Below are 12,537 nucleotides of genomic sequence, written 5' to 3' on the forward strand. Positions count from 1 at the left end.
ATCAATCGTTGGCGGCGAGGCTTCTAAGGATCACCGTCCTGGGAAAGCAATGGGCACTTCAGATTTAAATAATTGAAAGGAGGTGCAGTTGAACAGCAGTGTCTCTACTGGGATTACACAATTGATCTCCGAGAGGGCAAAGCCTGGAGGGCAGACACGCCACTTCCAAGTGGGCGACCCTCATGAATGATAGCAGCTGACCGGTCTCGTGATTAGGCCCCATAATGCCCTCCGCGGCTGGAGATGGACCTGCCACGCTTCGCTTTTTCTGTGTTTGATTATGCACATTTGTTTCCCACCACATCCCTTTTTTATTGGTGGCATTCCGTTTTTTATGGACTTGTCCCCGTAATCAGGTGGCTTTTTAGCTTTACTTTTATTAGTGTTTGTAAAACTTTCATGTACATAACATGCATATATATATGCATTTGTATGTGTATGTGTATATATATATATATATACACATACATTTATAAACAGATATAAACATATATAAACAACTGCATATCTATATAAATACCGATATGAATGCATGCATACATATACATACATATGCATGGTATATACATAAACGTTTAAAAAAACACTAATAAAAGCAAAGCTAAAAGTGACCTAATTACAAACAGAATTGCTTAAGCTTAACTAAAGCTGAGACCGTTGCATTGCAAATGCTTGTTTTTCCCTTTTTACTGCTCTGAGAAGTGGGGCGATGCACCACCCTCTTAGCGGCCACTGGAGCGAACGCTTGGTGCCCGGTTTTGAGGTGCATTATTGCTGTGTTAATTGCTGAAAAGACACACTTACATGGACTGCAAGCAAGAAATTGCAATACTTGATTTAGATCACTGCTTTATTGAACAGAAGGTGATAGAGTTGTGGAATGACAACCCTCCCCCCCCCCGTTCTTCGTGGCAAATAATCTGCCTTCATATCGCCGAAGGGCTGCTCTTTTCTGCAGCTCTGTCACTGCAATTACAGCCCAGTGTAAACAACTCTATTGTTATTCCAGCAAGACAATTCCATTACCCACAATTCCCTCGCCACTGCTGCCCCAGATTACTTTGGTGTGTGGGTTGTACTTACCGAGAAGGAGACAGATGTAAATACAATTTAGACATGACACATTATAATAGTGCATACTTGGGACGGTGCTCTGGGACTCCTATGACTGAGATCTGTCTCTAGGCTTGGTGCTAGCAATTAAACTGCCGAAGTCTTTACATGAGAAATTCATGGTGTTTTGCTTGAAGAATAATGGTTTAAAGTGGTCATGCTTTGCTTCACAATAAGATTAAATGTGCACCTTCAAATCCTCTCGCAACCCACACAGCTTAATGTGTGTGGTGACAATAGCAGGGTTACAGTACTTCTATGTCAAACAAGTAAGCAGCTGGAATACGAGTGACCACCACACTGGCTATCTAGTTAGAACTGTCATAGTGCCAATAACGGCAACACTCCCCATCCCTCCCACAGCAATACTCTGGAGAAATAATCAGAGACAACACATTTTTAGTGGAGGAAATTGCTGCAGGTTTATTTGCATAACAAATATGCCAACATGGTGGGTTATCTTTCGGTCGATCCCAGGGCAGGCAGCCCCTCGCCGCCTGCCCACCTGATGAGCCAAATACCCGGTGGCCCTCGCCAACCGGTGTTTGTCGATTGGGGGGGTGGGGGGCGGAGATAGCCCCTCCCACTGGCGGACCGCCAGCCCACCCCCTTAATCACGCCCCTCCCAACTCGGGGGGGGGGGGGGGGGGGAGTGTTGTAGGCAACCCCCGGTTGCTCAGGTCCACAACCGCCCGAAGGACTAACAGGGAGCCGTCGCTCTTCCAGGGTCCAAAGTGAGGGCCTCCCTGGGGATTTTTGGCTTTCCCACCCTTACTGTGCTTCTGCAGAGGGTACCCTTCTGTACCTTACAGCCTCAGGATCGCCCTGTAACTCCGCCTGCAACACAAAGTAATAAGTTAGTGAATCACACACCCCCTGCATGTACGCCGGGTACGCGGTGGGGAGGGAAACGGCGTAAGGGCAGCAAGAGAAAAGAGGGTGATTGGTGGGCGGGAGAGGTATAAGTACCTCTCCCCCCGCCCTCTCCTGCCCGGAAGTGACACAGGCCTGGGGGACCCTCGAGAGTCCCCCCAACACTGGGAGGCTAAAAGTGTGCCCTCCTGTGGCACTAAGGGGGGCCACCCTCTTAGGAGGGCCCCCTTCGTGGGCCCGGGGCAGCCCTGCAATCAAAATGCTTACTTGTGTGCCAGTCGAACGTTTTTGTACAAGCGCCTACCATTGGTTCTTCATGCAGTTGAAAGAAGTCACAATTCAATCAGTTCTCCAATAGATGATTTATTGTTTGGTAATACGGTAGAGGTTGTAGCCTTACAGCTAGAGCAGGTCCGTCGACCTCGAAGCTGGGGAACTGTGCCCGAGTCTCAACAAGGACGCTCAACTTCCTGTGATCCCGGGCAAATCACTTAATCTCCCGCCCTCAACACAAACGAATGTGTCCATCTGTAACGAAACTGGTGCTCATGTAAAGCTCTTTGGTACCGGATATCTTTGAGTCGCGTTCACGCTATTTAAAACGCTAAAAAAAATAAAAAAAATACTAAAGTACAGCTGAATCAGCAAGCATTTGCAGTGTAAATTTGCTTTTTGGAGAAAAAAAATCATGTATACACCAAGAAAATAGTTGACCGTTAGCGGCAGTGCTATAAGTAAGAGACTGTCCTATCATAGAAGAAAATTATGACTAACTGATTCTGTGGGATTCCAAAACCAATGAAACCTGTTCTTTCAGTCTGTTACTTCCCAAGACTTTAACCCAAGCATGGAGAATGCATTCGTTTAATTGACAAGTATCACAGAAGTGCGGAGGATGTGGCGCAGCCGCCAGAGCTACTGGCTCTAGAGCTGGTGCTCCTGGTTCGAGTCTCAACATCCTGTGATTCTGGACAAATCCCTTACATATCGCTGCCATATATAGCGAGCCCGCACTCACCTGTTAAGCCCTGCAATGCATTTAGTCCTCTCTTTGTTACTTTGCTGCACGTCCTGGCTGCGATCCTGCCGCTTGCATTAAACAGTAGGAAGTGACATCACATGATAACACCGGGTCATATGACTACACACATGGGCACAGTCATATTAACTATTCGGTATCCAAAGCTCTCGTTGTGCAGAGGTCAAGTGGCTCCAGGTCCCCGCAGGAAGCGCGGCTTTTCAGCCTACAACGCTTCTTGGAATTTGGCACCACACTTACAATACTGTGAAAAATAAAACTACAAGTCCCAGGATGCACCTCTTTGTTGGTTGAAAATTCAGGACTGACAACAGTGTCATACAAGATACTGAGGGACTTGATAGCTCTGCTAAGAAGGTAACGTGTTTATTCCATTAGCGATAATTTCAGAAACAGCAGTTCCCGCGGAAGCAGGCGACCCGTATCACAATAATAACTCTGGCATCACACACAGCGCCACCTAGTGGGGCCTATTCCATTTGCAAATGAACACCTCGTTGATAATTACGGCAAAATCTCTTGAGGTGGGATGTTATTAGTGGCTGGGTATCCCACTTTTTATGGGGGTGCCACCTCTCAAGCGATTTGTGCAACACCTCACCTCTTACGGGCAAGATGGAGCCGTGACGTCTTCCGTGAATCTAAGGTCTCAGGCTCTTGTACTGGCAGCCCTGGCCTGCCAGTCTCTCTCATTATCTGTTGAACCTTAACACCTTGAACACGAGGATAGGGAGCTCGCCCAAGGAAGGGCGAGGACAGGGCTTTAAGTGGGCCGGGTTTCTCCTGGTCTCACACCCTGTAATAATTTAAAACGGACACTGAACCGGGTCCCATTCGGGTCCTGTATGAAAGTCCTCAACTTTTCATGCAACCACATTGATCGAATTCTGAACAATGAGTATAAACAGGCATTTGCAATGCAATAGGTCTCGCATTAGGAAAGTTTGAGCTATTGGTATTGTAAATGAGAAATTTTGTATTTATGTGTTGGTTTTGAAAATAGCTAAATTAATAGCTTTGTCATTTACAATGCCAATAGTTTTAACTTTCGCAAATGTGATACCTATAGCATTTGTAATGCAAAATGTGTTGTATTTAACGTGACTTAGATGTATTGATATTACAAATAACAATGGCTTTTAATTTTTTTAACTAATTAATACTTAAATAAAAGTTATTGTAATTTATAATGGCAATAGCTTAAATTTTCTTAAAGAACTTTTGTGAAGATTATCAGCCTGATTCATCAAGCCGAAATCGTCTCGCAAAGGGCCAGATTCTGAGAATCTGGCCCTTTGCGAGCGCTATTTTTGCATTTGGGATTCATCATCCCAAATGCAAAAATCGGTAATAGCGATTTCGCTATTTTGCGAGGAATTACATTTAAGATTCCTTAAATGCAATTCATCATCCATTTAAAAATTGCGAATTCGCAATTTCGGCCTGCAATTTACCGTGAGGTCAAACCTTGTGGTAAATAGCGAAAACTTAGAAAAATGCTTTTAAAAGCATTTTTCTAAGTTGCATGTTGCACACACGCATGTCCTTTGGACATGTGTGTGCGCAACACCTGTTTCAATTTGCATTTAAGGGGTGCTACAGGGTGTCCTTTGGACACCCCTGGCACCCTTTAAATCGCTATCTTATTTGCGATTAGCTAATTGCTAATCGCAAATAAGTAATACTCCCCATTCATTCCTATGGGCCTTTTGGCCCATAGGAATGAATGGGGAGTTATTCCTTATTTGCGATTAGCAATTTGCTAATCGCAAATAAGGAATGTGTAGGAATCGCAATTCTTTATGCAATTTCTACATGAATCCCGTTTTGCAAGTCCTTAACAGCGATTCCTTATGAATCGATATTAGGGGCTCGCAAAACGGGAGATTGATGAATCAGGCTGTAAGTTCAGTGTATTTTATTGTGACGAAAATCCAAGAACAGAGGTGAAATATTAACATCTTTTTGGGACATTTGTAATAATTTGAACCAGTTGTTGTTGAATGGTTGCACAGATTGATGCTGCAGTGGCGCTGAGTGATGTGGTGGCGACGAGTGATGCTGTGGCGTCCATTGATGCTGTGGTAGCGCATAGTGATGTTGTTGTGCCCCTGAGTGATGCTGTGATGGTGCTGAGTGAGGCAGTGGTGATGCGATAGATAGAGTGAGTGCGATAGATAGATAGATGGAGGTAGGGCGATAGATAGAGGGAGGGCGATAGAGGGAGGGCGATATAGATAGAAGGAGGGCGATAGACAGAGTGAGGGAGGGCGATAGATAGACAGGTGAGGTAGGGCAATAGATAGACAGATAGAGTGAGGGAGGGAGATAGACAGATAAAGTGAGGGAAGGCGATAGATAGATAGAGTGAGGGAGGGCGATAGATAGATAGAGTGAGGTAGGGCAATAGATAGACAGATAGAGTGAGGGAGGGAGATAGACAGATAGAGTGAGGGAGGGCGATAGATAGATAGAGTGAGGGAGGGCGATAGATAGAGTGAGGGAGGGCGATAGAGGAGTGAGGGAGGGCGATAGAGTGAGTGAGGGCGATAGAGTGATAGAGTGGTAGAGTGAGGGCGGTAGAGTGAGGGCGGTACAGTGAGGGCGGTAGAGTGAGGGCGGTAGAGTGAGGAGGGTAGAGTGGTAGAGTGAGGGCGGTAGAGTGAGGGTGGTAGAGTGGTAGAGTGTGGGCAGTAGAGTGAGGGCGTGAGGGCGGTAGAGTGAGGGCAGTAGAGTGGTAGAGTGAGGGCGGTAGAGTGGTAGAGTGAGGGCGGTAGAGTGAGGGTGTGAGAGTGGTAGAGTGAGGGCGTGAGGGCGGTAGAGTGGTAGAGGAAAATGTTGCTATTTTGACAGTATTGCTTGTAAAATAACACATAGTCTATTTGCAGATGTGCACAGTGTGATATGTTATTTATTACCATTATTGAGTGTGTGGCTGTTGAGGCTTCATATTCATGAAGCCTCTAGTAAGTCATGATGCACCTTTCCTTCCCCAACAATGGTAATAAGTAGCTTAATATACTCTTCACGTCTGCACGTCTGGATAACACAAAGCAAATTAACATAACAAAAGCATAACAGAGCTACTACAGTACAACACAAAAATAACACAATGCAATAATGGAGCACGAAACACAGCTGAAAATCAACGGAGGACACCACCCAAACACAATGCAACAAAACAAGTATGCACAATTAATCTTGCCACACGTTACCGCCTCTGAAAATCTGCTTTCATAATACGGTGATAAAAGATGTTTGCACCAAGTGCTGCGTTAACTTGTGGCGAAGGGCATGAAATAGGACCAATCAGGATTGTTTTAGGGTTTTGCCCAGTGTTCTTTGTCATCATCAGGAAGAGCATTAGTGAAATAAAATTCGGGTTGTACAATACAGTAAACTAAATGAGATACACAGAGAGGGTGTTTTGCCACCCACATTGATTTTCTAGTCACAAAAGAATTGTCTGCCATTCAATATCTGAGAAAAATGTTTTCTATTTTGACAGTATTGCTCGGAAAATAGCACATAGTATATTTGCAGATGTGCAGAGTGTGATATGTTATTTATGACCATTATTGAGTGTGTGGCTGTTGAGGCTTCATGTTCATGAAGTCTCTAGTAAGTCATGATGTACCTTCCCTTCCCCAACAATGGTAATAAGTAGCTTAATATACTCTTCACGTATGCATATATAGTTTAATTAATTTTAATACATTATTAACCAATGTTATTAAACTAAATGAGAATTCAAGGGGTTACATTTGTGTAGTACAGTAAAACCACATTGAAGAAGCCTCCTTATTATAAGGATAGTTGTTTTCCTGTGTAAAGTTATTGTTAATTTTAATCTGTGACACAGTGAAAAGTTTTTTTCTAATGGCACTTTTGTAATAAACGACAAGAAGGAATAGCCTGCAGGGTAAAACTAATACCAAGATCAGGCAAAACCAGTGACGGCAAGTTGGACATTTTTGTCAAAAGTACATAATTATCAGCTATACAAAAAGTGTCATCAATAACTAGAAGATGAATATGGATGGGCAACGATTGTGTCTAGCATAAATTGCATTTATTTAGCTAAATTAGTTAATTGCCTTAAAGAGGTGCATTAGTGAATGTAAAGTTTGTAAATGTCTGGTCTGGTTTAAGTCCCTGCATGTGGGGAAAGCCTTCAAGGCAGCGCTGGGTGGGGGGCTGGGCAACCATGCCAGCATTCTGATTCACGAGCAGATGGTCCTGTTATGACCTGCGGAGCACGTGAAGTGGCGGCTGGCAACTGGCTTTGATGTTCTTGTCTTGCTTTGTGGGAGGGGTAGGGGTAGCGAATTGCTGTGCACGCGCCTGGCTCTCACATGAACTGTATGTGATCCGCAGTGGGTAGAGTTTTCGGTACTTTTGCAACACGTCTCAGTCCATGGTAGCAGTAGTAAAGGACGCCAAGAAGCACGAAAAACAAGCAACCAGGCGCAAGCAAAGGCAGAGCGCGTGTATATGTTTTGTCCTGCGTGCTCGCAGACACGGAAGCAGACAGATTAGTGTGAACATGAGGATAGGTGGCAGGACAGAGTGCAGGGCAGAGGGACAGGCACGGCGAGTCAAAAGCATGAGGATAGATGGCAGGACAGAGTGCGGGGCAGAGTGAAAGGCACGGCGAGGCAAGAACATGAGGATAGGTGGCAGGACAGAGTGTGGGGCAGAGGGACTGTCCCGGTGAGGCAAGAACATGAGGATAGGTGGCAGGACAGAGTACGGCACTGTTGTGTGTTGAGGCGGCGAGAATAAAACACGAGGTACTTAATAAAGACAACAAGAAAGGGAGAGTGAGAGGGAAAGATGGTGAGGTGAGCGGAGATATGAATCAAAGGCGAAAATAAAGGTAGACTGAGCAAAAGTCAGTAGAGGGGAAAGAGAAGAGGTAAGAACAGAAAGACGGAGAAATGAAAGAGGGAGCAGTCCGAAGAGAGGCTGCATGAGAGAACTGGGAAGAGAGCGACGGGGAGAGTATTAACAAGAAGGAGACAAGTCAGTCAGAGGCAGGACAAGTCGAGACAAAGAAATAAAATTAGTTGCAGGACAATAAATGAAAAGGCAAGATTGGAATAAAGGATTTTAAATGGGGAAAGAACACGTGAAGGTAAAATAAAATGAAGGTACAGACAAGAAACTTAGAAGGACAAGCTCTTGGCATTGCGTGGCGGGGGGCAGGGGAGCAGGGGAGCGGCGTTACTTTGAAGTCGGAAGGGTGGACGGGAACGAGCCTGTGGGGTGTGAGCGATAACGAAAGCCAGTTAGAGGCAGGACAAGTCGAGACAAAGAAATAAAATTAGTTGCAGGACAATAAATGAAAAGGCAAGATTGGAATAAAGGATTTTAAATGGGGAAAGAACACGTGAAGGTAAAATAAAATGAAGGCACAGACAAGAAACTTTGAAGGACAAGCTCTCGGCATTGCGGGGCGGGGGAGCAGGAGAGCGGCGTTCCTTTGAAGTCGGAAGGGTGGGAGGGAACGTTAGAAGGACAAGCTCTCGGCCTGCGTGGCGGGGAGGCGGGGGAGCAGGGGAGCGGCGTTCCTTTGAAGTCGGAAGGGTGGGAGGGAACGAGCATATGGGGTGTGAGCGATAACGAAAGTAAGAGGGGGAGCAGGAAGTGAGGCCGAGCGCGCGCTGGCGAAGCTTCGCGCTTGAATGCCTCACATGCACTGGGCATAATCGGCACTCCAAAACCTCTTGGTAGGATTTGTTGATGGCCCTCTATATCTCTCGCCAGCAATGCGCAAGCGTATTGGCAGGCGAGACCTAAAAAGGTTGAGGTAATAATGCATGTTGTTCCTGCTTATATTTCATATGCTTTACTGAATCTTGCCTTCCCTTTGAATGTTTGTGTTGTAACTACTGTTAACTCTTATCTCTCCCTGTTCTCCCCATCTCCCCCCCCCCTCCTCCTTATCGCAAGTTGGTATATTCCCCTGGACTGCCAGGCGCTCGCCATGGAATGTTGACAGAGCGAGCCGGCGTCCAGGTTGACAAGCTGACGGCATTATGTTGTGAACTACTTTAACTAAATAAATATATCTGGAATAATACTCACGTGTTCCTCTTCACTACATTTCTTGGCGACGAGGTGGAGGAGACTGGGCCAGGGACAGTTATTGCCGTTTCCCTGGAATTAATTTATTGCTTGTCGATGGTGGAAGAAAAAACGGAGCCGGTTAAACGAAGAAAAGGAGCAAGCGGGTGACTGATGCTGGCTGTCACTAACAGCTGCCTTCACAAGTAAGGAGAAAAGGAAAGACGAGGCGATTGAAGTCAAAAGACTATTTGTATAAAGATAATAATAACACTTGGAGAGGGCTGTTAGTTTATTCGGTTGCCAGGTCGGGCATCGCTTTGCCTGCATTGACGTGTAATTACAAAGGAAGGGTTGCAGCTAATTTGAAGTGTTGGGGCGGCGTGTCATCGCTCACACCTTTGTGCCGGGTCGGGCACGGGCTGCGAACGGAAGGGAAGAGTGCTCTGTGAGGGGCGGCATGCGGAACTAATTACTTGGTTTTCCTGCTGCGAGGCGCCCTGAGTAAATCACCCTGCATTATGCCCTGGCGCGTGTAGGCTACATGCGAGTGGATTTCAAGTGAGACTCTTTGGCTTTACCTCGAGCTTTCTGCGCGCATTGAACTGACGGCGCTGATTGAAACACCGCGCTATGCAGAGCGCTCACCGGTGATCTCTCCCAGAGATATGTGGTGACTTGGGGGTTTATTTTCGTTTCCCGCTTCGGTGGATGAACTTGTGAAAACTGTGTTGAGGGGTTCTGAGGCAGCTGTTCTGAGGAGTGCACGCCCGGTTACCTCAGCTCCATTCTAATCGTCTTCCTGACAGGATCTATTTTTTTTTTAGGGGGAAGTCTCTCCACAGGAAGTTCCCGCCTGCTGGTGGGAAGCAGGCAATTACATGGGACTCAATTTCTATACTGTGGAAGCAGAAAGAGGACTGCATAAACCTCCGTGTTAATTTCATTCTCTCAAGTGTGCTAGCACTACGTTACATAATAGGAAAGTGTGGGTTTTTTGTGCTTTATTTCTTTATTGTGGTGAATATAAGTGCATTACTCAGTTTGGAACCACAGCAAACAGTGGCAAAGGGTCATTCTCAAGTCTTTAGAGTACTGTTGCTCAGTTTAGAAAATATAGAAACAAAAGGATTTCAGGAACTTTATGGCAATGGCTGGAGCAGGAATGAGCCAACCCCCGCCTTTTCTTAATGAATTAGGAGAACCAGTTATCCCTTGGAGAAGGTGGGAAGGTATCTTCAAATCTTATTTAATAGCAATTGGGGGCAGCAACTACACTAATATACGCAAACAACATATATTGCTACATAATTTGGGCACACATGGGAGGAAAATATATGAAGACATAACAGGGAGATTGATCGAGGATGAGCAAGAGGAGGTAGAAGAAGGTGTCAATGTTTATGAAAGCACGCTGAGGGAATTAGCAGCTCATTTTAAGGAGAAAATAAATGTGGTGATGGAAAGACACAAGTTCTTTAAGAGAGTACAGAAGAGGGAGGAGAAAGTGAGCAATTATATAGCTGTGTTGAGAGGCTTATCTGCCACATGTGAGTTTGGTCAACTCACAGACTCTTTAATAAGAGACCAGTTGGTGAGGTGCACCAATGAAACCAAGATACAAGAGGAGTTACTGACCAAGAACCCCAATCTGGAGGAGGCAATAAACATAGCTAAGGGTTTAGAGCACACAGCACGATGCATGAAGGAAATGAAAGCCACCGAGGGCATAAACAGAGAGAGATCTGAAAGCAAAGTTAGTTCTGAGAGTGAAACGGTTTGTAAAGTAGGGGACAAGAGTAAAGAGATTAATCGCAGCAAGCCCAGTTCCACAGTGTGTTACAAATGTGGTAGTCCAAATCATTTGGCAAATAACTGGAAGTGTCCTGCAAGGAATGTACAGTGCAGAAAGTGCAACAGGTGGGGGCATTATTCCAAAGTATGTAAAGCAACTGGCAGGGCTGTGCATGTCATTGAGGAGTCATCCCAGGAAGAGGAAAGGGAAAAATCATACATTTTTCAAGTGGGGGATGAGGAGGATAACAGTGATGAGGTCTACCCTAAATGTGATGTCTTACTTGACGGAGTGATGTTTAGTATGTATGCTGATTCGTGCTCCCCTTATACTTTAGTAGATAAGAAAGTGTTTGAAGATAAGTTTGCCAACCATCCTGTAAAATTGTTACCACCAGACATTAGTCCCAAGGGTTACAACAAAGGGAAGATCTCCCTTGAAGGAATGGTGACCATGAGAATCTCATTTAAGGATAGACACACTGTAGGGAAGGTGTATGTATCCACGAGAGGCTCGACCCTATTAAGCTGGAAACATCAGAGGCAGTTAGGAATCATACTTGACCCAAACAACAAAGAGCAGGTGTTGTTAATTGACCAGGAAGGCATATCAGAGAATCTCACCAATGAGTTCAAGGAAGTGTTCAGTGACGGATTGGGGGTATTTAAGAACTACATGCACAAGATTGTGCTAAAGGAGGGGGCGGTGCCGGTGGTGCACAAGACCAGGTCTATACCTTTACGCATGAGAGAGCCCCTCCAGCAGGAACTTCAGAGGCTAGTCAAGGAGGGAGTTATCACAGAAATTGAGAGTTCAGCCTGGTTGGCCCCGATTGTCATCATGGCCAAAGATAAAGGGAACAGCATAAGACTTTGTGTGGACCTGAGGGACCTTAACGCGAATATCCTTGTGGACAGGTTCCCTCTTCCCAGGATAGGGGAAATGCTAAGCACGATCAGGGGTGCCAAGTATTTTAGCGTGCTGGACCTATCCTCTGCCTATTACCAAATCAAGCTTCACCCGGATTCCCAAATACTGACAGCGTTCACCACCCCATTTGGAAATTTTAAGTTTCAGAGAATGCCATTTGGATTGGCATCGGCAGCTGCTGCTTTCCAAAGAGTCATGCAACATGTGTTAAAAGACTGTAGGAACACTATCTGTTTCCAAGATGACATCCTGATTTTTGGAAGTGGCGAAGAAGAACACAATGAAATGGCTAGAAAAGTGTTGGAAAAGTTGAAAGAAGTGGGCTTCACCACGAAGCCTTCAAAATGCAAACTAGGAGTAAGTTCGGTGGATTACCTGGGACATACCTTATCTGAAGATGGCATCAAACCTAAACATGACTTAGTGAAGGCAGTGGAGGATGCTCCCATTCCCAAGAGTAAAGAGGACATTCTGTCTTTCCTAGGTCTTGCGGAATACATGGCTAAATTCATTAGGAATTTTGCAATGGTGTCGCAACCACTAAGAGACTTGATAAAGAAGGACAGTGTTTTTGAATGGGGAAAAGAACAGGATGCGTCCATGAAGTGCATAAAGAAGGCTATCATTGAAGCCCCGTATGTAGGGAAGTTTGATCCCAATGGCGCAACCATTATCTCTACGGACGCCAGCAACAGAGGCATAGGGGCAACACTGGCAC

The 12,537-nt window shown here is 45.4% G+C and overlaps 1 protein-coding gene across 18 annotated transcripts in view; it reads right to left on the minus strand.

The window, feature by feature from the left end:
• METTL27 (methyltransferase like 27) overlaps positions 1-12,537 on the minus strand; it is a 597,353-nt gene that overhangs the window by 126,270 nt on the left and 458,546 nt on the right. Inside the window, exon 1 of one of the 18 annotated variants that reach the window (XM_078679529.1) lies at positions 3,005-3,132. The exons of 14 other annotated variants lie outside the window; for them this stretch is intronic. Coding sequence is in view for 2 of the 4 variants with exons in the window: in XM_078679525.1 (XP_078535651.1) it covers positions 2,291-2,304 (14 nt within the window). In the remaining 2 variants the exon portion in view is untranslated. Of the gene's footprint in view, positions 1-2,290; positions 2,436-3,004; positions 3,133-12,537 lie in introns of those variants that run through there. 3 more of the 18 variants (XM_078679525.1, XM_078679531.1, XM_078679526.1) reach the window with 3 other exon arrangements.

This window comes from Lissotriton helveticus, chromosome 3_1 (genome assembly GCF_964261635.1).
Source record: "Lissotriton helveticus chromosome 3_1, aLisHel1.1, whole genome shotgun sequence".
In the NCBI taxonomy this organism is placed as follows: domain Eukaryota; kingdom Metazoa; phylum Chordata; class Amphibia; order Caudata; family Salamandridae; genus Lissotriton; species Lissotriton helveticus.